Source organism: Mirounga leonina, unplaced genomic scaffold, assembly GCF_011800145.1.
Source record: "Mirounga leonina isolate KUSES-001 unplaced genomic scaffold, KU_Mleo_1.0 Mir_125, whole genome shotgun sequence".
Lineage (NCBI taxonomy): Eukaryota > Metazoa > Chordata > Mammalia > Carnivora > Phocidae > Mirounga > Mirounga leonina.
The window spans coordinates 19,008,760-19,036,615 of NW_023270305.1; the positions used below are offsets into that span (position 1 = coordinate 19,008,760).

Here is a 27,856-nt window from a genome sequence, read left to right on the forward strand (position 1 = left end):
AATAGTTTTCTGTCACTGGAGACTGTCCTGCATTTGACTTTCTTTACTGTGGTAGTTAATTGAGATTTAACAATTTTTTAATGAGTTTTAGTTTTCCAAGAACATCTGTTCTTGATACTGGAGTTGTATATATGCTTTAATGGAATAGATGTTTTCCATCGTATTTGATTCTGGAGGGAGAATGGTCCAGAACAAGATGATTGGTACTGTTGTGGAGATTATTGCTCCCATATAGGCTAAAACACTTCTGTTTTAAAAGCTGATAGTCCTGGGGCACCTGAGTGGCTCCGTTGGTTAAGCATCCCACTCTTGGTTTCAGCTCAGGTCATGATCTTGAGGTTGTGAGATTGAACCCCAGGTTGGGCTCAGTGTGGAGTGTACTTGAGATTCTTTCTCCTTCTCACTCCCTAAAATAAATAAATCTTAAAAAGAAAAAAAGCTGATAGTCCTTTCTTTACATGGCTGTTTAATTTCTAGTAATGATTAAAGGCATGTCATAACAAAAAATTAGGGAAAAACTGGTCATAGAAATAATAACGTCAGGATTTATACAGTGAACCTCGTACTTGTTTTTGAATAATCTCATAAAGGGGTCCTTCACATTATTTTTTATACTGAGGGAAACCCATACTGCTGGTATTATATGTAACACTTGGACCAAGTCCATGATTAGTAGTGGCAAAGTATGTTTTGTTTTTTTAAACGATGTCACTGTTTTTAATTGCTTTTAATTATAGAAGTAATACCTGCTAATTATAAAAAGTATAAGCAATAGAGAAACAGAAGTAAAAAATTGTGTTTTCCCCCACCTTGCTTGCCTTCCAGTCTCAATTTGTAACCTTCTAGACTTCTTTCTCTGCATAAATAAACGGTATGCTTAAACATCAGTGGGTTCATGCAGTCTCTATTACTTTATACCTTTTTGCGTCTTGCCAGAACAACCTGATCAGCTCTGCGTGCCAGTACCTGTGGATCTAGCTCATTCATTCCAGCAGCCTTATGTCACTCTGTTAAATGGAGGCGCTATAATTTATTGAACCTCTCCCCTATTTTTGAAGGTGCCCTTTAATTAATGTATTTTGATTTTTAAACTGCATATTAGAAACTTTCATACTATACATAGTAGAGAAAAGTCTACTCAGAAGGATCTCAAATGCAAGATGTAAATTCTCCAATTCCCAGCTCACTCTTTAGCAGTTTCTTCTTTGTTGTTGTTCTAGTGGTTTCCATTATAACTTTAAATATTTATACTTCTATTATACTTCTTTAAATGCTTGTACTCTTTTTCTTGATTTTTCAACTTTAATTTTTTGAAACATTTATTTGAGAAGGATGTGGGGGGCAGTGGCAGAGGGAGAGGGAGAAAGAGTCTTAAGCAGACTCCACGCTGAGTGTGGAGCCCAACGTGGGGCTCCATCTCATGACCTTGAGATCACGACCTGGGCTGAAACCAGGAGTCGGATGCTTATTAACCAGCTGAGCCACCCAGGCGCCCCTTGATTTATCAACTCTAGATAGAATCTGTTTTCTCCACACTATGAATTATGGATAAGTAAGTATATCTCTCATCCCCTCTTCCTTTTTTTGTTTTTTTTAAAGATTTTATTTATTTATTTGACAGAGAAAGATACAGCGAGAGAGGGAACACAAGCAGGGGGAATGGGAGAAGGAGAAGCAGGCTTCTCACTGAGCAGGGAGCCCGATGTGGGGCTGGATCCCAGGACCCTAGGATCATGACCTAAGCCGAAGGCAGATGCTTAATGACTGAGCCACTCAGGCGCCCCTCCCCTCTTCCATTTTTATGCCTTTTTTTTTGCAATGGTTAGGGATTGTTACTCTACATTTTATTCTGTAATTTATGTCATCTGTGTTTAGTCATATGTTGATTTTTAAAATTTTAAATCAGCTTTATAGTATTATAATTATGATTATATGAATATTTTAATTATATAATCAAATACTGTGATTGTACCTATGGAGAAAAAATCGTATGCTTTGTCTCTGAACTTCTGCTGCTTGACAAAGGCTCTCACAGCAATCAGGGTCCAGAGGATTCTCCATTTGTTCCTTTTTTGCTTTTTTTTTTTTTACTCATTCTAGGTCATAGTCAGCTACCACTGTTTCTTTGATCTTGGTTGTTACATTCCTTGTTTTCCTTGTCTTTTTGTGTTACTTCCCGTGTAACTTTCATCTGAAGGACATGGGTGGTAAATTTGAGTCATTGTGAATGTATTTTCCATCAGAATTTATTAGTTGGGTTGGGTATAGAATTCTAGTTTCAAAATCATTTTCTGTAGGACTGTAAATGAGATCATTTCTTTAATCTTCCAGCATCCCAGTTTACTGATAAGTTAGCAGTTTGATTATTTTTCCATTTTTTAAAAGATTTATTATTTATTTGAGAGAGAGAGAGAATGCAAGCCGGGGAAGGGGCAGAGGGAGAGAGAGAATCTCAAACGGATTCCCTGCTGAGTGAGGAGCCCAACATGGGGCTTGATCCCAAGATCCTGAGATCATGACCTGAACTGAAATAAAGTCAGACGCTTACCCGACTGAGCCACCCAGGTACCCCATTATTGTTCCATTTTAAGTGATATTTTTCTTCTCTTTTTGAGCATTTTTAGAATTTTCTCTCCATGCTTGGAACTCTGGATGTCTGAATGTGAGCATGGGTTCTGGAGTTGAACCACCTGGTGTCAGATCCAAGCTCTACTATGTATGAGCTGCTTCTGCCTTGCACAAGCTATTTAACCTCTCGGTGCCTCAATTTCTTCATGTGTATAATGACATAAATATACTTACTATGAGGATTATATGAGTTAATATTTAGAACAATGTCTCTCAGGAAGGAGGTGCTTAACAAATGTCCTAACTATTGTTATTCTCTTGGAGTACTTATTGGGTTCTTTAAATGTGAACAGCCATGTCTCTGTAGTTCAAGGGTATTTTCTTCCATTATTTCTTTAATTATACTTTTACCCTTTTTTTTAAAGCCTTTTTCTCTATTTCAGTTCTGCAGTAGGAATTCTAGTAAGCTTATGTGAGACCTCCTGAATTTTATCTTGTATGACTCTTTATTTTGTGCTTTCTTTTTCTTTGTATTTTTGCTTGATGTTGTGGGAGATTTCTTTGACCTTTTTTTCCTATATCACTAATTTTGATCATTAGCCTAATTCCTAATATTATTTGGTCTATCCTTGTGATTTTTTATTTTGATAATTCTTTTTTTTTCTTTCTCTTTTTTTTTTACAATTATTTTCAGGTGTGTAATATAGTGATTCAACAATTCTGTGCATTTTTTCTCAGTGCTCATCAAGATTAGTCTACTCTTGGGGCACCTGGGTAGCTCAGTCAGTTAAGCATCTGCTTTCAGCTCAGGTCATGATCCCAGGGTCCTGGGATCGAGCCCCGCATTGGGCTCCCTGCTCAGCGGAGAGCCTGCTTCTCCCTCTCCCTCTGTCTGCCGCTCTGCCTACTTGTGCTCTCTATCTCTGTTAAATAAATAAATAAAAATCTTTAAAAAAAAAAATTAGTCTACTGTTAATTCCCTTTATTTCATTAAAAATAATACTTGACAATTATTTTTAATTTTCAGGAATTCTGTATTTTTCTGATTGCTGTTTTTTCTAATATGCTTTTCTTGTTTTATTGATGTGATACCTCATTTAATTTCTTTGCATATATTTTTTTAAAGATTTTATTTATTTATTTGACAGAGAGAGACACAGCAAGAGAGGGAACACAAGCAGGGGGAATGGGAGAGGGAGAAGCAGGCTTCCCGCTGAGCAGGGAGCCTGATGCGGGGCTCGATCCCAGGACCCTGGGATCATGACCTGAGCCGAAGGCAGACGCTTAACGACTGAGCCGCCCAGGCGCCCCTCTTTGCACATTGTTAATTAGAATTTTAAAAACTCTCTTATTTCCATGAATTCCCTCTCCTCAATAGTAAATTGTTTTATATGTTCGTCTTGGCCTTTCTCTTCTTGGTATTGCTTATTCTTAACTTCTTGATCACCAGTGTTCATTGTATTAGTGGTTAATGTGAGCTCCCTCTGCGGTTATACGGGTTTCTTTGTCTGAGAGGCCTTTCCCTGTAATGGAAGGGCTGACTGCATGCTGCACACCTGGCCAGGGTGTGTCTAACTGGCAGGCTTCGTTAGGGTTGCCAAAAATCTTCCCTCTACACCTTCCCCTAGGGCCTTAAACTCTGGATCTGAGGTACTTGATGTTATAACAGAGATGCTTCTCTTTTCAGATAGGCCCCATATATCCTGTTGCTCTATTCCCTTATTCCTTTCCTCTGACAAGACATGTAAGGTCTGGACAGCATCTCCTAGATGGTGCAAGCAAGCAGTGTGCTTCAGCCTAGGGACCAGAGATGGTATCTGGAGGAGCTGATAGCAGTGCCGAGATCCCAAGTGAAGAGCCAGTCACAAGAGATACAGAGACCTCCATGAGGAAGACCTTCTCTCTGATTGTCTGAAGCATCAGCCAGTGGTAGTAAGTCACGAAGTCATAGCCTAGAATATTGGGTCACCTTCACCAGCATGACACCCCAACAGGTGAACTAAACAATTTGTGAGGTTTTCTTAGATCGTTGAACTTAGGGAGACTGCTATGGATACAAAAGGCTTCGAGTGCTTAGAAGAGGCTCTTATTCATCAAGAACAAGGTTAAAGTGTTTCGAGGGTGGGATAGCAGGGTCAGAAAAGAGGTCCAACAGTTCAGAAAATGTATACGAGGTTGATAATATGCAAAATTAGCTCTGCATCAAATAAGTTAACACAGGGCCTCCCTTTCTGCTCCCAGACCAAAGACAGACCCTGGGTCAAGGCATCACATCAGAATTGCCCTCTACCTGTAGTCGTCAAGAGCACTTGCCAGGAGTGCAGTAGTTTGGGGCAGAGAGCAAGCTGATGCAGATCATCTCAACTTTTTTTTTTTTTAATGATTTATTTAGAAATATTTAGAGAGAGCAAGAGCATGCGTGTGTGTGAGCAGGGAAAGGGGCAGAGGGAGAGGGAGAGAGACTCTTTAAGCAGACTCCCTGCTGAGTGAGGAGCCCGACCCATGGCTCCATCTCAGGACCCTGAGATCATGACCTGGGCCAAAATCAAGAGCCAGCCACTCAACCGACTGAGCCTCCCAGGTGCCCTTAACTTTAGAATAATTATGTAAGTGTATGGTTCTCTCAAAGAGATGGGGATATGACTGTAAGAAAGAAGGTAAGGGACCCAACTGTGGGATATAATATTTAGTTATACTAAGGGGGAGGCATGTTCTCAGATGCAGGTAAGAGCTCCCTAGTACCCCCCAGTTTCCCAGCAAGATGTCGGGCTTTATAGGATGCCGTCCTGTGGCATCTGGTGCCAGAAACTCTGCTTGGCATTCGCACAGGGGCAAGGGATAATTTGTGCCCACCTGGGACCTCCCATCCCTCAGCCAAATGATGATCGTAAGCGGAGGGTGTCCCCCAGCTGACCCAGGCTTCTGACCCATCTTAGCTTCATTCTGAGTTTTGTGAGAAAAGGATTTCTGAAGTTGTTTTATCCTACAACCAATAAGAGAATTAAACCACTTTAACATCTTCATCATTTCTCACTGAGACTGTTATAACTCTCCTTACTTTTTCTCCTCACCAACTGGTTGGTCCTTTTGTTGAAAAAAATAAAAAATCAACTGACCACGTGTGTGATTTATTTCTGGACTGTGTTTCTTTTCTTTTCTTTTTGAAGATTTCATTTATTTATTTGACAGAGAGAGAGCACAAGCAGCGGGGAGCTGCAGAGGGAGAGGGAGAAGCAGGCTCCCCGCCGAGCAGGGAGCCCGATGCGGGGCTCGATCCCAGGACCCTGGGACCATGACCTGAGCCAAAGGCAGACGCTTAACTGACTGAGCCACCCAGGCGCCCCTGGACTGTTTCCAAAGCTATATTTTAGCATTTACTAAATTATATTTTATTTTATTTGGAAACCTTTCTATCTTCACATCTAGAATGTGAGCTTCTTGAGGTGTCAGGTTCTCTATTTCATTTACTTTCGTATTCTTAGAATAGGCATTCAGTGGATGTTTGCTGAATGTTGAATTTGAAAAAAAAAATCATGTTTGAATTAGTTACTTATTAGCAGGACTATTTGAGAATTGGCTAAATTGAAGAATAAATTTTTATCTGGCACTTGAATAATCCACGAGCTGGAGAGACCAGCTTTTCTGATATCATTCCAGTCCGGATCTTTCGCCCAGTGCCAGAGCTAGCAGGAACAGAGCAGTCACCATGATCACAGACCTTAACGCAGTGTTCCCAGAAGGTAGTAATTCACAGTTCGGTTGGTTGTATTTTTTTAAGGGGAGGGAAAAGAGATAAAGGAATGTCAGTGTTTCCTTACAGGGTTTCCTAAAAAATGATGAATTACATGTATAAATCACTACTTTTTGAGGTTGTTAGAAGTGATAAGAGAACTAGAGTCCGTGAATTTACTTAATTAACTAGAAACATGTTCACTCTGTATTTCTCAACATACCAAAAAAACCAAAGCTTTTTCTTTATATTACAGACTCGTCATTTGTTCTGCATTAAAGACTTCTCTCTCATATTTTAGCATCTCGGGATATGCCTGTGCTCTGTTATATTTATATATATATTTATATCTTCATAAAAGCACATCCTCATGCATTGTACTTGTCAGGCTTAGTATTGATTGACCTTGATGCACAACGGTTTGTGTGAGTGGAGAGTATGTGCCCTTTGGGGCACACGGTCTAGTAATTTCCGCCAACTATGGCTGTACTGGGCTTGCATAGAGTGGGTATGGCCTCAAAACTTGATAAATTGCATTTGATTTTTATACTTATTTTGAACATCCTTCTAAGTACAAGGTGCCTGTAAAGGACAGGTTGAAGTTTAGAGCTTTTCAAACCCTTTACCCTTTATTTATTTATTTAAAGATTTTATTTATTTATTTGACAGAGAGAGAGAGAGCAAGAGAAAGAGAGTAGGGGGAGTGGGAGAGGGAGAAGCAAGCTTCCGCCGAGCATGGAGCCCGATGCGGGACTTGATCCCAGGACCCTGGGATCATGACCTGAGCTGAAGGCAGCCGCTTAACCGACTGAGCCACCCAGGCGCCCCAAACCCTTTACCCTTCTACTTCAGTAAAATTTAAGAACAGGTTTCAATAAGGAGTCTTTTCATTGTGAGAGACAGAAACCCCATCCAAACTGGCTCTAAGAAAGAAAATGTACTGGCCGTTATGACTGGGGAATCTTGGGGCATTCCAGTCTCAGCGACAGCTGGATTCAGGGACTCAAACAGATCATCAGCTCTTTCTCTTTGTGTCTTTTCTCACCCGTGTTCTCCCGTCTCTGCTCTTCGTGGCCTGCTTCAGTATCAGAATGTCTCTTGTCTGAAAAGCACCAACTTTCATTGTCCACAGACCTTACAATCCAAGAGGAGGAGGGATCACATACTATAACCAAGGTTGAGCCCCTTAGCCTCTTGTGCTTTGTTTCTCCTATCTGTAGAACAAAGAGAGCAGTAAGTAGTGCCTACCTCACACACATGTTGAGGGATTAAATGAGTTAATGTTTGCGAAACGCTTGGAATAGTGCCCGGCACATAGAAAACCCTCAATAAATCTTGACTGCTATTATCATCCTCTCTTTATAGGAGGAAAAGTATAGATACGACCCTTTGTATAACTTGCTAAAAGCAGTCATTACTACTTGGAAAATTGAAAAACTTCGGGATAATTACAGTGCTTCACCCTTAATATACTGAGGCATGCCATTGAGTGGTTTAAAAATCTGAAAGATGAAAACATGTCCATTCTAGCTCTGTACTTCACCTGCGTTAGTAACCATTGGCAGCATTTGAAAGTTACTAAAAAGTATACTAGGATTTGCTCGTGTGATTGTTGCTGTGCTTTTATATGTTGGAATGATTATGGTTAACTACTGTTCATTTAGAATTGTGTGTAGTTACTACTGTTTACTGAACGCTTATATGCCGGGTGTTAAATAATCCTAGCATATAGGCATTATCTACATTTTACTAATGAGGGAAATGAAGGACAGAAATTTTAAGTGACTTACCTAAAGTCTTAGAGCTAGCTAGAATTCAAACCAGGTCTACCTTGGATTTTGAAGTCCATTCTTTCCAAGTTAATCCATCATGCTGTAGTGTTCTAAGGAAGCTGTGAGAACTGGCTTAAAAAAGAAAAAAGATCAGTATAAGACCTGGCATCTTCTAGAGGAAAGGAATTGAATGAACATAGGCAGGAAGCAGTGAATACAGGCTTTTGTGAGAAAGGCTTGGTTTGCAGAACTCTGCCTCTCAAGGCCAGCAATTTAGGTGAATGGGGGAAGGAAATGGAATGCTCACTCTCAGGATGAGGTATGTGAGGGAAGAGAACACACAGATGGGCGAGAATTGGCTTCTGCCAAGGCCAAGCAAAGAGGCTGCCACGAGGTTTGAGAGGCTGAAACCAGGATATGGGTTTCATCATAAGAGTTTGGTACAAAGAGGCAATGGTTAGTTCATAGATAAGTGGAATGAAAGAGTGGGACAAGTGATACACAGCATCAAATGTGCTTTATTATTAATAGTAAAAAAAAAAAATTAGAAACCCTAGAAAGTTACAGAAATGTAAAAAATAGGTAACAGCCAAGGAGCTTTCGTAAAGGGATAGAAGAAAGGACACCCACTTCCAAAGGTGGCACTAAATGATAACTCCAGTTAGATTCCAGGCAGGGACACATTTAAGTTGTGTAGACAGAGTCGGATTAGGTTGACTCAACAGACACATCAGTTTTCCCTGGGAGAACTCTCTGTGCACATCCTAACAGCCTTATGCAACATTTCCCAAACTTGCCCGAATATGTGAGCCATTTCTGAGGTGCTTGTTAGTATATAGCTCTGCAGCCCAACCCTCAGGGATTTGGGGTCAGCACAGGGGTGGTGATTAGGGGCGCTTTGAGAAAGACTGCCTGAGGCAGAAGTCGGCTGTTAATCTTTAGTAGCTCCAGATGTTTTTCTGTCTCACACCCCAGTACTTAGAGAGCAGAGGCTAAAAGGGCATTTACCAAGGTCTGGAGGCCAGCATTGTGATTTAACAGGAGGCCGAGTGCCAGGAGGAACCTTAGATGTGAGTGTTATTAAGTGTCACGGAATCTGGGGCCAATTGACATTGAGCTCTGAGGGGCAGGAGCTTTGCACTGACACCTCCCTGAGGAAGGTCGGTGTATTTATCATTAAATTTAACTACTTTAACTTTTTTTTTCTTAAAAGTTTTTTTTTTTTTTTTTTAGAGAGAGAGAGTACAAGCAGGGGGAGCGGCAGGCAGAGGGAGAAGCAGGCTTCCCGCTCAGCAGGGAGCCTGATGCGGGGCTCGATCCCAGAACCCTGGGATCATGACTTGAGCCAGAGGGAGCCGCTTAATGACTGAGCCACCCAGGTGCCCCAAACTACTTTAACTTTTTAAGAAAAGATGATGCTGGGAGTTTAAAACTTCCACTTAGGTTTTAATTATAAATATTTGTTATTCTTTGCACTCTCATAATCCTTGCAGATTATAAACAGGCTGATTTGTGTTCTCATTTCCTAATTTTTTAAAGATGAGATGATGAAAAAGAACTTATAAGTATTTCCCGGGGCGCCTGGGTGGTTCAGTCGGTGAAGCATTGGACTCTTGATTTCGGCTCAGGTCATGATCTCAGGGTTATGAGATTGAGCCCTGTGTCAGGCTCCACGCTGGGCATGGAGCCTGCTTGAGATTCTCTCTCTCCCTCTCCCTCTGCTCCCCACCCCCCCACCCAAATTAAGTATTTCTTTAAACACTAAGCATGGAGAAACTTGGCGAGAAAATTGGAGGTGGGCGGATGTGGGGACGGCATTCAAGACAGTGCATCTGCTGATTCTAAGTCAGCAGTTTTCAAAGGCTGATTTGTGGGACCTGGGGGTCCCCAGACCATTTCAGAATATCCACAGGTCAAAATTGTCTCCATAATAATACTGGGATATTATTTACCTTTTCACTCTGTTCCTACTGAATCAGCAGAAGGGGGGGGGTCAAACTGCTGGCCTTTTACCTGAATCAAGATGGCAGCACCAAACTGTGCTGATAGTCATCGTATGCTTCACCGCCACGCATTCAGTTTCCAAAAAAAAAAAAAAAAAGGCAGTTTTATTCATGAATAAATGTAAAAAATATGCCTTTGATAAAACAGTAAATATTATGTTATTCAGTCTTTAGCCTTGACAGTGTATCTTTTTTAATACTCTCTGCGATGAAGTGGGAAGTCCTTAGAAAACACTTGGGCCGCACGCTAACGTACCATGGTTGTCTCAGGAAAGAGCTGAGCTGCCTGCTTGGCTCATGGAACATTATCTTTTCCTGAAAGAACTACTGACACACTTGGGGTGTTCAAACTTAGGTATTTGGCAGAAATTTTCTCAGAAAAACAAACCATGAAGTGAGCTCATCACTTCAAGGAGAGTAAGTGACAATAATTTGTTACCAATGATAAAATCTTGAGCTTTTAAGAAAAAAAAAAGAGAGAGTTTTGGGAAACTTGTATCTGTAACTATGAACTTGACAGTTTACCAATACTTTAGGTATTTGGATGAAAGTTTTCTCCTAATATTGTTGATGATATTAAGGCATATAGTTTTTAAATATTATATGAAATATGTCAACATGTGGAAGATCTGTGCATTTTCCAAATGACTAATACAGGATGTTAAAAAATCAAGCATCTGTAAAAGATCCATTCAAAGTTCAAGGTAGACCAGTGAGTGATTTATTTTGTTTGTTTGTTTTTTTACCAGTGGATTTTACTGTAACAAATAAAAGTTCATTGATAGGATTTAAAATTCCACATTGCAAGTAATGCTAAGAAGCCACCACATGTTAAATTTTGGTGTAGTATCAAAGAATCATACCTACAATTAACTGAAAAAGCTGTAAATACACTCTTTTCTTTTCCAACCACATAGCTGTATGAGGCCAAATTTTCTTCCTAGATGTCAGTCAACATATCATATTGCCACAGATTGACTATAGAAGCAGGTATGAGAATCCAGATGTCGTCTATTAAAATGTGAGACATTAAAGAGATGTCCAAAAATGTAAGACATTGTCAATTTTTTTATGTTAATATAATGCATCTATTATTTTGTTTTAAAATGGGTTAATAAATATTTAAATATTTCTCAGTTTTAATTTCTAATATGGTAAGTATTGATAGATTATAGCCCACATAAACAAAAGCTCTTTGGAGTCCCTAATAATTTCCAAGAGTTTAAAGGCATCCTGAAACCGAATAGTTTAAGAACTGCTGACCTAAGGTATGACTAAGGGGAGTGCTCCCAGGTGGCTATCTGTGCTTCCTTGAGAATTGTCTTTTTGTGTTCATCTATTTGCTCTGGAATCATAAAAAAGACATCTAGGTTCTCCCAGCCCCCATTAATAGACCCAGTTTCTACCAGCCCACCCACTAAGGCCTTTTCTGTGTCTAGAACAGGAAGCAGTAAGTGATTGACCAGGCCATGCCCTGACTCCTGTGTTATGGGATGTAGGTGGGGGAGAAAAACCAGTTATGGAGTTCAGAATATTTTTCCACTGAGAAGGTGCTTTTTGTTTTCACAGCTCTGATAATTTTCCGCTTAGTTATAAGGTAAGGTTTTAATGAAGCTGTCAACTTGGTCTTTGGAATCAGGCGGGCTCTTTTTTTCATAGCTTTATGACTTTGGGCAAGTCATTTTTATTTCTCTGAGCTGCAGTTTCCTATACCTGAGGTAAAGTTGGTCTAACAGTAGGTTTAATGGTGTTGTCGATACGTACTATTTGTAATAGGTCTAATTCTCATTCCCCTTGATCTTACTGGAAATTTTCTTGGACTTGGGGGTTTGAGGCTGCAGTTAGTTTGACTATTCTATTTGTAAATCATAGCTGAATGACTGCAGACTCCTGTCAGAGGGAGGTATTCAACCCAACTGTTGGATATATTTGATTAAGTACATATTTTAATAATAAATCCAACCCTCCTTTACACACACACACACACACACACAGATTGTACAACAAAGCAAGGTGATTTGGCATATGATCCGTCATACCTTTTAGATTATCGGCTAATTTCTACTTGGCTCTTCAGAAAGATGATAAACACTTTGATATCACGCTAGCAAGAATGAATAGCCTTCAGTGAAAGGGTCTGTCCTTAGGGACTAGCTCTGTTCTTTTGAAGATATGTGTGCCATATTTTTAGATATGAGCACATAAATAAAGTCTAAATCATACCAGACCTTGTTGAGAATTGTCCTTCTATACTAAATCATTCTCCATGTGCTATTTTTAAAATGTAGGCTTGGTCTTCCCTAGTTTTTTTTTGTGGAAGTTCTTTCTCTACTGAAAACAGAGTCGTGAAAAGACAGGCACATCATTGTTTTCTGTGGTCTTGTTCTTTTATTCCCTACTCCCTAGAAATATCTCCTGACCTGTGGTACTGTGGCTCCTGAAAGTTTTTTTTTTTTTTAAAGACTTTATTTATTTATTTGACACGGAGAGAGATAGCGAGAGCAGGAACACAAGCAGGGGGAGTGAGAGAGGGAGAAGCAGGCTTCCCGCAGAGTGGGGAGCCCGATGCGGGGCTCGATCCCAGGACCCTGGGATCATGACCCGAGCCGAAGGCAGATGCTTAAAGACTGAGCCACCCAGGCGCCCCTCCTGAAAGGTTTGAGAGTGGTTTTTGCACAAGGTTAGGGAATCCATATGCATGAGTACATTTTCTCAAAGGCCACTCAAAGTATAAATGCTTTGAGGTGGCATTTGGGAAGAAAATGACATTAAAAGGGAGCCTTAAAACTTGATAACAGTGTCATATCTTAACAGTGTATACATCATGAAGTCATGGTTGGTGTGTCCCAGCAGTTCCACCTGGATTTTCTGTGACTTGGCTCTTCTCCACCTCTGGACAGAGCCCTAGACTATTCCTCACTCCTTACTCATCATCTTTCTCATTCATCTGCATCTCTTCCATCACCCTCCTGGAGAATACTGTCTTGCTTTCCATTCTCAATGATCCAATTCTTAATGGTTGACTTAGGGTATATTTGCTTGTCTCTCTCTCTCTCCGTTTTTGGCATTGCCATTGTCCCTTAAAGACCACCTCCTCATACCAGTTTTAACTTATCACCAGGTGCCTATGACTTTCAGGTGTGAAAATCATGAATTTAGAAACTGGAAAGAGAAAATGGTGCAAGGGTAGGACACTGCATTAGAGACCATTTACCTACATTTCTGGGAGTATGTGAAAGCTTGCAAAGGGCCAGTTTCTCACGGAGTGCACTGTTCATGTCCGTGTTCATGCACATAGATCTACACAGTAGTAACTGGGGCCCCACTTTCCTTCAGTTCTATCTCCTGGTTCTAAACGTCCTACTATTGTCTTCCAAACTATCTGGGCCTTTGGTTTACCTCTAAGGAAACTTGTGTTCAGTTGATGGTGCCTATCACTAACCAACAAACCTCTTCAAATGCTGGTAATGAAACAAAATACTCTTTTGATAAAGCCATATACCCATCAAACGTTGGAAGCTCAAAGATCCTTTACAGATGAGTACCATTGTGGTTTAACGACTTGCTTGTTGGAGATAAACCTAGAACAGAATCCAGGTCACTTGCACTTACTAGCACGGTTTTTCCTATAAAACACTTGAGTCTATTTGTATATAGTAAAATTATTTACCATGCCTGTAAAGGACTCCAGTTTGTTTAGATATAATGGGATTATTTCAGAATGAGTTGCTAAAAGAAATCCTGCTCTGAGAAATCTAGAGATGTGCTTTAAAGATGTCCGTGTCTTTGTAGTGAATTAGCAAATAGAAAAGAGTACTTTGAATTCAGTAGACGATATAGGCAAACAACAGCGCCCCATCATCCTTTTGTTTTGTATATTAATTTAATGTTCTTAATTTTATGGATAGGTAGATCTTATTTAGGTGGCTGTCATGATTAAAGTAGGAAGAAGTATATTTTGTGGAGGAGTAAAAATAGGTGAGAATTCTGTCATAATCATTACATACTTGGGGCCTAATCACGTTCTTATGAAGCATGACTGCTCGTGCAGGGGCTTATTCATGATATCCAGCTCGGACAACTGCTGGCTTTCTGATCTCTCTCCTGCGGTCTTTGTGATTTTGGGGAGTATCTGAGAATAACAGAGATGCTGAGATACTCTGAGATCATCTGGTCATTAATATATTAGGAAGTTTTTACTGAGCATTGGATATATTTTAGCTAGAGGCAGTACCTACAGCAAGCAACATGAGTTTTATTTGAAAATGAAGTGTTTTTCATGTAATTAGGACTTCATAAAACTAGGTGTTATGATGTTGATTTGGGCTTGTATTATTATTATTAAATAAGCATTGGTTATTTTTTCTTTCTAAGAAAAAAATAGATAAAAGGAAAAATTTGCCCCCTTTTGATGAATTAATGCAGTGAACCTTTTATTTATGTATTGTAACCATATGTATTCAGCCAGAAGTTTTTCTTCTCTCCCTCCTACAACTAAACAGATTTGGGCAGAAGCATGCAACCTTTTTGCTATTAAGTTTCTCTGAAGTAAGGCCAGAAAGCTCTAAAAATATTTTGACCAAGATGGTTAAAGTGTCTGGTTCTGTCTCAGTTTGTTCTGACGGACTTGATTGAATAACATCTTGAATTGTCGAAGAAGTGATGTAATGAGTACTTTCTCATTATACAGGATATTCTTAGGCTAACAAATGTATCTCCCACCTAGTAAAATATAGAAAACCTCCAATTTAGGTAGGATCAGTTTCCCTGCTTAGAAACTGATCTTGTCTTGGGTTTGTGCTGGGATATGTTAGACTCTCATTGTTTTCTTTTCTGAGGAAATTAGACTTGCTATCTCTTACTTTTTTTTGAGGTTTTCGATTTTACAAATTCATTTCATAAAAATTTGAAACAATATCAAACTTACAGAAAAGTTGTAAGTACAGTGCAACTGTTTTTTGGTATCCTAAAGTATTGGAAAGTAAGTTGCCAACATGGTACTTCCTCATCCTCAGATACAAGGACCTTCTCCCACATGATCACACTATGTGCACTGACATCAGAAAATTAACATTGACCCCTCGTTACCATGAAATCCTCATAAGATAGGCTTGTGAAAACTAGTTAATTGACAAAAAAAAGAAAGAAAAGAAAGAAAATTTGAGTACTGCATTATGCAGAAAAGGTCATGGTAATTCATAGTTGAGAGAAGGTCTAAGTATATGTCAGACTAAACATATATACTTATGATAAACTGAATGACATAGTAAGAGGCAGGTGAAGGATGATCGTGGTAATGGGGCCGTTGTACATGCATTTGCTTAGGAACTCCAGAGTGTGGCCGCATTCACTTTGAGGCTGAATAGATGAGCTCTTCCGATGACTGATCATTTGACTGCTGGATAGTGGCAGCCTTTGACTTTGCAGCTGGCCTTGGTACCTTTGCTCAGTCTGCTTCTTGGTGTAGCTTCAGGAGTTCAGTTATTCAGTGTCGGTGTTTCGGTACAGCGGAGGGCTCCTTCCATGCATGCGGCTGGTAGCTGTCTGCTGTATCTCAGGGATGGTCTTGCATGAATGAATGTTGCTGAAGAGGAAGAAAAATTGCTCTTTGTGACCAAACAGACCCACCTTTTGCTTTCACTTTATTCCCGAGAAAATAGTCCTAAATGAAGTTCTTCATATAATTTTTCTCTGATTTATATTCGCAAGTGCCATTGTCAAAGTGAATTATGGTTGTGAAATAGGTAGGCTGAAGAACAGTTTTTCTTAGAAAAAATAAAAAGCCTGGTTAATTAAGGCTAGTCCTTTAAATGAATCATTATAGGAAATCTTAGTTTTAAAAACTATTTTCTGGATACGTTTTTAATGTACATGTTTATGTTAATGTTGATTAAATTTAAAGTTGGTTTTTAAAAAAATTTTATTATGTTATGTCACCATACAATACATCATTAGTTTTTGATGTGGTGATCCACGATCCATTGTTTTCGTATAACACCAGTGCTCCATGCAGTACGTGCCCTCCTTAATACCCGTCACCGGGCTAACCAATCCCCCCTCCCCCCCCTCTAAAACCCTGTTTGTTTCTCAGAGTCCGTAGTCTCTCATGGTTCATCTCTCCCTCCGATTCCGCCCCTTCATTTTTCCCTTCCTTCTCCTAATGTCCTCCATGCTATTCCTTATGTTCCACGAATAAGTGAAACCATATGATAATTGACTTTCTCTGCTTGACTTATTTCACTTAGCGTAATCTCCTCCAGTCCCATCCATGCTGATGTAAAAGTTGGGTATTCATCCTTTCTGATGGCTGAGTAATATTCCGTTGTATATATGGACCACATCTTCTTTATCCATTCATCTGTTGAAGGGCATCTCAGCTCTTTCCACAGTTTGGCTATTGTGGACATTGCCCTTATGAACATTGGGGTGCATATGGCCCTTCTTTTCACTCCATCTGTGTCTTTGGGGTAAATACCCAGGAGTGCAATTGCTGGGTCATAGGGTAGCTCTATTTTTAAATTTTTGAGGCACCTCCACCCTGTTTTCCAAAGTGGCTGTACCAACTTGCATTCCACCAACAGTGTAAGAGGGTTCCCCTTTCTCCACAACCTCTCCAACATTTGTTGTTTCTTTCCCTATCCATTTTTGCCATTCTGACTGGTGTAAGGTGGTATCTCAATGTGGTTTTGATTTGAATTTCCCTGATGGCTAATGATGATGAACATTTTTTCATGTGTCTGTTAGCCATTTGTATGTCTTCTTCAGAGAAGTGTCTTCTGCCCATTTTTTGACTTGATTATTTGTTTTTTGGGTGTTGAGTTTGAGAAGTTCTTTATGGAATCACAAAAGACCCGCGAATTGCCAAGGAAATGTTGAAAAAGAAAAACAAAGCTGCGGGCATCACGTTGCCCGATTTCAAGCTATATTACAAAGCTGTGATCACCAAGACAGCATGGTACTGGCACAAAACAGACATATAGACCAATGGAATAGAATAGAGAACCCAGATATGGACCCTCAACTCTATGGTCAAATAATCTTCGACAAAGCAGGAAAAAACATGCAATGGATAAAAGCCTCTTCAATAAATGGTGCTGGGGAAATTGGACAGCCACATGCAGAAGAATGAAACTCAACCATTCTCTAACACCATACACAAAGATAAACTCAAAATGGATGAAAGACCTCAATGTGAGACAGGAATCCATCAAAATCCTAGAGGAGAAAATAGGCAGTAACCTCTGACATCGGCCACAGCAACTTCTTTCAAGATAAATCTCCAAAAGCTAGTGAAACAAAAGCAAAAATGAACTTTTGGGACTTAATCAAGATAAAAAGCTTCTGCACAGCAAGGGAAACAGTCAACAAAACAAAGGGGCAACCCACAGAATGGGAGAAGATATTTGCAAATGACACTGCAGATAAAGGGCTGGTATCCAAGATCTATAAAGAACTTCTCAAACTCAACACCCCAAAAATTTGAAAGTTTTTTAAACGTTTGAAGAAATTCAAGAAAAAATTCACACATTTCATCACCTCATCAAAGTGACTTGTGGGGGCACCTGGGTAGCTCAGTTGGTTAAGCATCTGCCTTCAGCTCAGGTCATGATCCCGGGGTCCTGGGATCGAGCCATGCATCGGGTGCCCTGCTCAGTGGGGAGTCTGTTTCTCCCTTTCCCTCTGACCCTTCCCCTGCTTGTGCGCTCTCTCTCTCTCTCTCAAATGAATAAATAAAAAATCTTTAAAAGAAAAAGTGACTTGTGTTCTTTATTGTTTATATGTCCATTTGTGTAACTTTTACAGTAAGAATCTTATTTATATTAAAAAGTTATTACAGGGGCGCCTGGGTGGCTCAGTTGGTTAAGCATCTGCCTTCGGCTCAGATCTTGATCCCAGGGTCCTGGAATCAAGCCCCACGTTGGGCTCCCTGCTCGGCGGGGAGCCTGCTTCTCCCTCTGCCTGCTGCTCCCCCTGCTTGTGCTCTCTCTCTCTGTCAAATAAATAAATAAAATCTTTTTTTTTAAAGTTATTACACATATAGATTCTGATTATGATATGTCCTCTTAAGGCTCTTGCAGACCAATTTGAAGATAAGACTACATCTGTATTGGAACGTCTGAAGATTTTCTATTGCTGTCAAGTACCCCCTCACTGGGCCATTCAGGTATTTTTGTTGCTCTTTGTCATTGGGTATGGAAAATACTTTGCTTTTGAAAGATAAATACACTAGAAAAGGATGATTTTTCAGTTTATGTTGAAGTTTTCAAATATTTCAATGGAAAGAATAAAAGTATCTAGCTGGGAATTGCCAATTACTTAAAAATGCTCTTTTGGTTAAAGTGATACTAAACTTTTAAAACATTTTTAAGGGCGCCTGGGTGGCTCAGTTGGTTAAGCGACTGCCTTCGGCTCAGGTCATGATCCTGGAGTCCCTGGATCGAGTCCCGCATCGGGCTCCCTGCTCGGCAGGGAGCCTGCTTCTCCCTCTGACCCTCCCCACTCTCATGTGCTCTCTCTCTCATTCTCTGTCAAATAAATAAATAAAATCTTAAAAAAATAAAAAATAAAACATTTTTAAAAGAATTTAAAACAATATTAAATAGAATCCTTGAAATTAAGTAATGGGAGAACCACAGAAGCTTTCATTTTCAAAGTAACTTTATATTTAAAAACCCATTAGGACCTTCTACTCGAGAATGAGCCTTTTAACCAAGTTGTTTACAAGAACAACTTAAAGCAGTTGTTTCTTGCTCTATATGGTGAGATACCCTTGACTACTTTTCTTTTTCTGAGATATAAGAATACCTGGTGTACCTCCTAAAGCTCCATTTTGGGATAGAGATTCAAGCCCCTGTGTTATGGGTGTGGTTCCCCTATTTTGTAAAATTTTTAGCACTGAAGGCAACTTAGACACCTGGTCCAGTTTCTTAATATTACAGAGAAGAAAACTGAGCCCAGGGCAATTAACTACACTTTACCGATGTTGATCACACAGCTGTCATGAAGTAGGTCTCTGGTTTCCCAATTTTTAGTCTAGTTTCCCTCCTTTCCTTATCTCTTCATTGGGTTGTAATTATGCCAGCTAATAACAACCAGCTTTTACTGCATACTTATTATGACGCATGCATTTTGTTCTGCATTTTGCACACATTATTTTATTGCAACAATTGTGAAATATCCCCATTTTATAGATGAGGAAGCTGTGGCACTGAGAAGTTAAGTAGAGTGAAATGGTGACAGGCAGAAATTTCTAGATGATTTCATAACTATTGTCATTTCAGCCAGCTTCCTGTCCTTTCTCTTTGGATTATGCACATAGGTAGTGATTTAGAATTATAAATGCCAGCCCACCATTCAATGACTCTGAATCCCCATGGTTAGATTTCTTCGAGTATGTCATATTCTTTTTTTTTATAAAGATTTTATTTATTTATTTGACAGAGACAGTGAGAGCAGGAACACAAGCAGGGGGAGTGGGAGAGGGAGAAGCAGGCTTCCTGCTGAGCAGGGAGCCCGATGTGGGACTCGATCCCAGGACTCCGGGATCATGACCTGAGCCGAAGGCAGCCGCCTAACGACTGAGCCACCCAGGCGCCCTCTTCGAGTATGTCATATTCTTAAGCACAGAGTAAAGTAGGGGATTTATTACACATTGGAATTCACTTTATTGAAGGAGTCTCAATATAACAGGCAAATAAAAAGCTTTATTATATTATCTCAAAAGAAGTACCTTCTTTATCAAGAAGGTGTTAATAGCTGGAACTTTTTGATATGTTTTTGACCCTGATCTATGAAATTAAGTGCCTTGTCCTGTGTGGTTTGTGGTGGATAAACGTCTCAGATTCTGAGCTATTATTATGACAAAACATGTATGTTGAGGGTGTAGCTTTCAGTCTATTTCTGAACAGAAGCATTAGGAAAATTAAATACTATTCAAATAGAATTTAGGCAAAATGTTTATTTTATCTGTTTAGGAAGCTGTGGATTTTAGGATCTTTAGGCGGTTAGATAAACATTCTCTTTAACAATTTAAATCATTTTTTTCTTTCATTATAGGGAATGACCATATCTTTATGTATTATTTTTAAAGATCAAAAAGTAGTAGCGTAGTTTATTGTAAAAAGAGAATCAGTCTTTCGCTTCTAGCTAGCCCTACCATCTTAGATGCCATATCTATTAAATGGAAAGATTAAGCTGCTTACCGTGTGGGGTGCCTGGGCAGCTCAGTCGTTAAGCTTCTGCCTTCAGCTCGGGTCATGATCCTAGGGTCCTGGGATCGAGCCCCACGTTGGGCTCCCTGCTCAGCGGGAATCCTGCTTCTCCCTCTCCTGCTCCCCCTGCTTGTGTTCCTGCTCTCGCTATCTCTGTCTCTGTCAAATAAATAAAAAAATCTTAAAAAAAAAATAAATAAAAATAAACTGTTTACCGTGTGAGCACTAAGATTTATTTCAGCTCCCATATGCTATGTTCAGTTTTTTAAAATGTCCAAATATCCTAAAATAGCCAAATTCCCCCAGATTTATGGCATACAGAAGAATTAGATCATTCCTTGTATTTATTTTTTTTAAATATATTAGCTTATAACTTTCAGGTATATCTCATTTTACTTTCTAATTCTTTCAATGTAGATTTTTCATATCCATTGACTTCTTAACTCTTAAATATGTATTGAATTTTGAAAGAGCAGTAAAACTGTATTTAAAACAACACAGTTCTCCACTAATATGAAACCATGCATTATATAAGAACTTCACCTACTTTTTTTTTTTAAAGTAAATTCTTCACCCATTGTGGGGCTTGAACTCATGGCCCTGAGATCAAGAGTCACATGCTCTACTGACTGAACCAGCCAAGCGCCCTGAACCTCACTTTTTAAAACTTTCTAGTATTTTTTCTATTCCTGCAGGATGGACCACTTATAAACCACAATATATTTACTTTTTGATATGTTTAACTTTGAATAACCTTACCACAATTTGCCTCCTTTTTTATCTGCCAAGGCTGGGAAATAAAATAGTTAAGTCTTTTAGAACCTAAATAAATCTAAGTAGATCTGAGTTAGAAAGACCCAGAGATGCTTTCATGAATAAAGTACACAAGTGCTAATGTATAGATTTCTGTCATTTATGTCAACTGCTTAGAATTTTTATTATTTGTTTATTTGAGTTCAATTTCATTTTTTCCCAGTTTGAGGTATAACTGACACATAACATTGTATTCATTTTATGTGTATAACATAATGATTTAATATAGCTATATATTATAAAATGGTCACCACAGTGAGTTTAGTTAATACCTATCTCCTCACATAATTACAGATTTTTTTCTTGTGATGAGAAATTTAAGATCTATTTTCTTAGCATCTTTCAAATATATAATACAGTATTATTAACTGTAGCCAGCATGCTGTGCGTTATATCCTCAGAACTTACTTAGAACTGGAAGTTTGTATTTTTTGACCACCTTCATCCATTTCTCTCACCACCACCCTTCAACCTCTGGCAGCCACCAGTCTGTTCTGTTTCTATGAATCTGACTTTTTCAGATTTCTCATGTGAGTCAGATTGTACTGTATTTGTTTTTCTCTGTCTGATTTATTTCACTTAGCATAATGCCCACCAGGTCGACCTCATCTGTGTTGTCACACATGCTAAGCTTTCATTCTTTTTTATGGCTGCATAAGACTCCAGTCTGTGTGTGTGTGTGTGTGTGTGTGTGTTGGGTGTACACGCACACAACAATTTCTTTATCCATTCATCCCTTGATGGACACTTAGGCTGCTTCCGTGTCTCAGTTATTGTAAATAATGCTATAATGAACACGGGGGTAGAGATATTTTTTCAAGTGAATATTTTCATTTCTTTGAATAAATGCTCAGAAGTGGGAAAGCTGGATTGTTTAGTAGTTCTATTTTTAATTTTTTGAGGAGCCTTCAGACTGTTTCCCGTGGTGGCTGCACCAGTTGACATTGGCGCCGACGGTGCACAAGGGTTCCCTTTTCTCCACATCCCTGCCAACACTTTTCTTTTTGATACCAGGCATTCTAACTAGAGTTTTCCAAGTTGATTTATTGGCTCTCAGCTTTACAAATCAGAGATGGTCACAGAATCTCTAGGTAAGAAAGAAATGCTGATTTTGCTTTTAAGTTCTTCTGGGTTCTTAGGAAAAAATTGATATATTGAGTGTTTTGAAAAGTTCCTATATTATAGTTTTTTAATTCTTTGCCATCTATAAAGAAACTTGCTAAAGTAAAGGTAAGTATTGAATCATTGCAAATTTCTAATTAGTTGAGGTCAAACTGTAGAAATGATGTATTTATTACAGTAAGCAGACCCTTAAAATGGCAGGTTAGCGCACCCACAAGTGAAACAGGAATCTCTTTACATAAAGAAATGTTCATTATTTTAACTTGACTCTTTTAACTTGACTCTTTTAGCGCCAACTTGCACGTTTTCTCTTTGAGCTGGGATGCACGAGTTCAGCCCTTCAGATATTTGAGAAGCTAGAAATGTGGGAAGATGTTGTCATTTGTTACGAGAGAGCTGGGCAGCATGGGAAGGTATGTAATAGGAATATTCCGAGTACTGATGAGAGCCTTCTGTTTTGGGGCATCTTTCTCGCTTGCTTTGTTTTTCTAAGCCCACTTTTGCTAGTAGTTCATTTATGTTCTCTTTCTCACTTTTTCCACCAGAAATCTTTTTAATGTTTTCTCTGATTTTTGTTGGGGCAAATAATTTACTGTGTATATGTGTATGTGTATATGTAAAAGAGAAAAGCAGGCCAAAACTGATATGATGTATGATGTTTAGGAATGAATAATGGAAGTGTTAAAGACTGTATTTTGATCTCTTTCCTTTGCTAACTCTCCTCCTGAGGACAACTTCAAAGTGAAATATTAGGAATTATTTTAAACCTCAGTGGGTTGCCTGATGATCAGAGTTTGTGGGGCCGAAGGGAGGTTACCTGGGTGGGAGCGCAGCTGGCTGGGCCTCTAGAAGGAAACCCAAAGGGTGCCCCCCCCCTCCTTAGGGCAGAGGAGTTGTCAAGTGTGTGGTACACTTAATCCCACCTTTAAATTGGCTCAAGAGGAACGATGTTGCAATATTTATATCTGTTATTAATTTGTTGTTTTTTCCCGCTCATAAATGAGCAGCATTTTTAAAGAATAAGCAGTTCTGCATTGTGAGCATCTGTTGAAACTGACACCTTGAAGTCATATGTTAATTTTGGATTAAATTTTGAAATGACTAAATTCTATCATAAGTATAGTACACAGAGTAGAACCCACGCACTGGCTCGTTTATTTCTAAGTCAACTTTTTGCCATTACCCTAAAAAAAAAAAAAAAAAAGAAGTAGTGGTACAAATACATGTGTGTCTGTTTCTTTTCTTTTTTTTTTTGAAGATTTTATTTATTTATTTGACAGAGAGAGACACAGCAAGAGAGGGAACACAAGCAGGGGGAGTGGGGGAGGGAGAAGCAGGCTTCCCGCGGAGCAGGGAGCCCGACGCGGGGCTCGATCCCAGGACCCTGGGACCATGATCTGAGTGGAAGGCAGATGCTTAACGACTGAGCCACCCAGGCGCCCCCATGTGTGTCTGTTTCTTAAATACCTTCCTAAGTATGTCTTATTTTAGACCAGTAGTAAAAGATTCTTTTCACTCATCACTAATGGCGGTGAAGGTTTGCATTGTATTAGCGCAAGGAGAAACCAGCATGGGAATAAAATTTTACTGTAGAAGATTATAGAATTTTAATATTTTCATCCCGGGAAAGAACTCCATCATCATCTGTTCCAGTTCCCTCCGTTTCAAAATAAGGAAAGGAGTCTCTAGTGATTTGCCTCAGGTCACAAAGCCGGTTATTGATTATTAGCTTGAGAGGCCACATGGCCCAGTGGTTCAAAGCAGAGCCTCTCGGCCCAGGCTGTACGAGTTCAGCTGCTGGCCTTGCCACGTGCTAGCTTCGTGGTACTGGGCAAGTTACGTGGGCCCGCTGCCTCTCCCCATGACTCATTTTCCTCATCTACAGGCACTTAATCTGCCTCTGTACAGGTTTTCATGGTGTAACGTCTGTCGAGTAGGTACAATGTCCTCTCCTCACAGAGCTGCGCGAGTTGTGATTCTTTTTTTTTTTTTTTTTTTTTTTTTTTTTTTTTTTTAATATTTTATTTATTTATTTGAGACAGAGAGAATGAGAGACAGAGAGCATGAGAGGGAGGAGGGTCAGAGGGAGAAGCAGACTCCCTGCTGAGCAGGGAGCCTGATGCGGGACTCGATCCAGGGACTCCAGGATCATGACCTGAGCCGAAGGCAGTCGCTTAACCAACTGAGCCACCCAGGCGCCCGCGAGTTGTGATTCTGAGACATCTTTTTTCACTCTGCATTTGGAATGTGTCTGACACTTGATGGTATCTTCCAGTTGCTGGCTGTCCGGTGGCCGTCTGGGTAGGTTGTCGTTGCCTGTGCCTCTCCACACTTAGTCACAGTTACATTTAGCGTCATCGTTTCAATAGAGTTCTGTACCTGGTGTCACTGCGACATATGGTGGATTTAATTGCCATTTAGAATATCTTCAAGAAAGATTTTGTTATGATTTGGCATTGAAACAAAAAAGTCATCGAACGCACAGAAAAGACTGAAACAAAGTAGAGAGATGTAAATTTGGTATTCGTGAAAGTAAACATTTGCCTTTAGAGAAATCATCACAATTTCATTTACTTTTCTTCAAAAATAACAACTAAGTGCTTTATGGGAGCCAAGAAAGGAGGGCACCCCTAAGTAGATGAAGCTGTGTTTTGTAGAGAGATGTATATATTTAAAAAAAAGATTGCCATTTAAAATGGCAAGCAATGTATTGAAGGCAGGAAAAATTGCCAAATTTTTCTGAATAGATTTTAAAAATATCAAAGCAACGAGAGGCTGATGTGATTCATTCAAGGCATTATGTCATCATTTAATTGAAAGCATTTTTTCTTTATTAGTTAAGAGTTAGTCTTATGATTGATAGTGTCCCAAATTTGATGAAATAGAGTATTATGTTTCTTTGAGGACTTAAATATTTTTTTAGTGTCTGTAGGCCTGGCACTAAAGCAGGATTCAGCTGTTTAACAAAGGAATAAATGGGTGAATGAGTATCTTGATTCCCAGTCTAATGTATTTCCCATTGTGTCATTCTTCACTATGCTAGTCCTTTATGCTGGTCACTAAATAAATGAACTCTATATAAAATTACAGTAGTTTTGGAAATAGTGATTTTTAAAATGATTAAGTTGTTGATTCCCAAGCTCCCCAATCATGTTTTAAAATACTAAATTTATGTAATTATTTTTAGAAAGTATGAAAAGCAGAGACTTTCTCTAATTGCAGAAGAAAAAAATAAGGAATTGATCCCTTTCAAAGAACAGATTTGACTCTGTTCTCTAAAGTAGTTGTAGTATTAATGTTTTTTTAATTGGCACATGACCTTGTAAGCATTGTCTTATGATAATGATAAATTCCCATGTTTCTAATTATTCTAGAAAATGTACGTATCTTAATTTTTAGGAATGTGTAGTCATTTACTTTGTCTTAAAGCCTTTTGTGAGTTTCAGCCCAACATCCCCCCAATTTTTTATTTTAAAGGTTGATTTAGCATTTCGTTTGTCACATAAAAGACTTCCCTTACCTGTTATTCTTATGCTATATTTGCAGATCAGTTTACCATAGACCCTAAAAAGTTCTGCTTCAAGCTGGAAGCAAATGTTTTATTTCTAAAACAGCTGAGATTTTTTTAGTATTTGGTCATGTGCCAGTAGTTGTCACCACATTTGATTTAACTAGAAGTTTATGAAATTTTAATCCCCGCATTTAGTGCTTAATGGCATAATTTATTTTTAAAAGGCAAATTCGAGAAAGTATCTAATTCTAATTATTATGTTCTGGTGCTTGCACCGTATTATTGTAGGGTCTCAGACTTTCTAATTTAGACACTACTTACAGAAATTCTCATTATTTAATGACCATTGGCAAAATAGCTTAGATTAATTTTGCTTGATGTTGTGATCAGAACTGGTTCTCATCTGTTAGCATGTAGTTTTTTAAAGTTATCTGGCACACTTCTAGCAGTTTCCCCAAGCCTATGAACAAATTCTTACTTTGGTGCACAAATTTGGTCCCTAAATGAAAGACAAAGATTGAGCTGGTATAAACTGCCTGCGGGAAGTAGGCGTAAAGGGAGTGGAATGGTAACGGTTAACGACCTCTCTTTTCTTCTCTTGTTCCTAGCAAACAAGGCTTACCTGACATTACATAGCCTTATCTTTTATTTTGCTATGTTTGCAGATCATTGTAGCCAAAAGCTCTTAAGAAGTTCTCCTTTAAGTTACAAGTAAATGTTTTATTTCTGAAACAGTTGAGATTCTTTTAGCAGTTGGTTTGGGTTTTGGGGGGATGGAGGGAAGGTTTCTTTTCTTTTTTAAAAAGATTTATTTATTTATTTTAGAGAGAGCGAGAGCATGTGAGCCGAGGGGAGAGGAGGAGAGGGAGAGAGAGAATCCTTGCTGAGCAGGGAGCCCGATTCAGTGCTCAGTCCCAGGACCCTGAGATCATGCCCTGAGCTGAAACTGCAAGTCAGATGCTCAAACGACTGAGCCACCTAGGCACTCCGGGGAAGGTTTCTTTTAAAATAGTTTCTTTAGGGGTGCCTGGGTGGCTCAGTCGTTAAGCGTCTTCCTTTGGCTCAGGTCATGATCCAAGAGTCCTGGGATCGAGCCCCGCATCGGGCTCCCTGCTCCACGGGAAGCCTGCTTCTCCCTCTCCGACTCCCCCTGCTTGTGTTCCCTCTCTCGCTGTGTCTCTCTCTGTCAAAATAAATAAATAAAATCTTTAAAAATAAATAAATAAAATAGTCCTTTTATATGATGTAAAAGATTTCCCAAACTCTTTTCCCACACTGCAGTCAGAGTGATCTTCCTGAAAAATAAATCTGATCGGGTCATTCCCACTCTTCAGTAACTCCCTTCGTCTCCAGGATTAAGCTCTTTAGCATGGATGGTTTATAGACCACTTCATGATCTGACTCCTGCTTACATTGCTAACTGCATTATCCCCCTACTCTTTTATCTCTGCTTCATCCCCCTTTGTACTTGCTCATTGAGGCTGTGCTCAAAGTTCCACCAGATTGAAACTACTTGTAATTTCTTGACTTTGCAGCATTGCTTCACCTCAGGACCTTTGTATGTGCTATTGTCTGTCTAGAACTTGTCCTCCTTCAGTTCACTCCTACTTATTCTTCAGGTTTTTCCTTGGCGATTACTTTCCACAGTGATCTTTCCCTGCTACCTCCCTCCCAGATTTGGGGTGTTTTCCTGTGCTCCTGTGGCACCCAAACTACTCTGATATCCCATTTGCTGGTTTACTTCACTTACTAGACTATAAGCCGTTTAAGAACACTTATGTCTATAGTATTTGCAGAGGTCTCCCCAACACCTAGCACAGGCTTGGCACATGGTAAGTCCTCAAAATATTTGCTAAATGAATGACCTGTAGTCTTTCATCATGAGTAGTTAATGCACTGAAGCAGATCTCCAAGTAGGTACTCCCTTTGGACTTTATATGTGACCAAAGAAACTTCTTCAATTCCTGCCATGTATTCTCTCTCTAAAAACAAATTATGAGATCTCTCCCCTCCCATTTTAATCTTTTAATCTAATAATCTCTGTAATGTAACAACATACAAAGTATGAATTGTTTTTACCGCTTTACTGATTAGCCTTAGTAAGTGGCAGATTTTGGAATCTGAGC

The 27,856-nt window shown here is 39.3% G+C and overlaps 1 protein-coding gene across 5 annotated transcripts in view; it reads left to right on the forward strand.

Annotated features, from left to right (window-relative positions):
* The window catches only part of TTC27 (tetratricopeptide repeat domain 27), a 167,943-nt gene that overhangs the window by 78,397 nt on the left and 61,690 nt on the right, over positions 1–27,856 (forward strand). For all 5 annotated transcript variants that reach the window (XM_035000887.1, XM_035000884.1, XM_035000888.1 and 2 more), the window contains 2 exons: positions 18,142–18,237; positions 22,510–22,632. In XM_035000887.1, the coding sequence (XP_034856778.1) occupies positions 18,142–18,237; positions 22,510–22,632 (219 nt within the window). The remainder of the gene's footprint in view (positions 1–18,141; positions 18,238–22,509; positions 22,633–27,856) is intronic.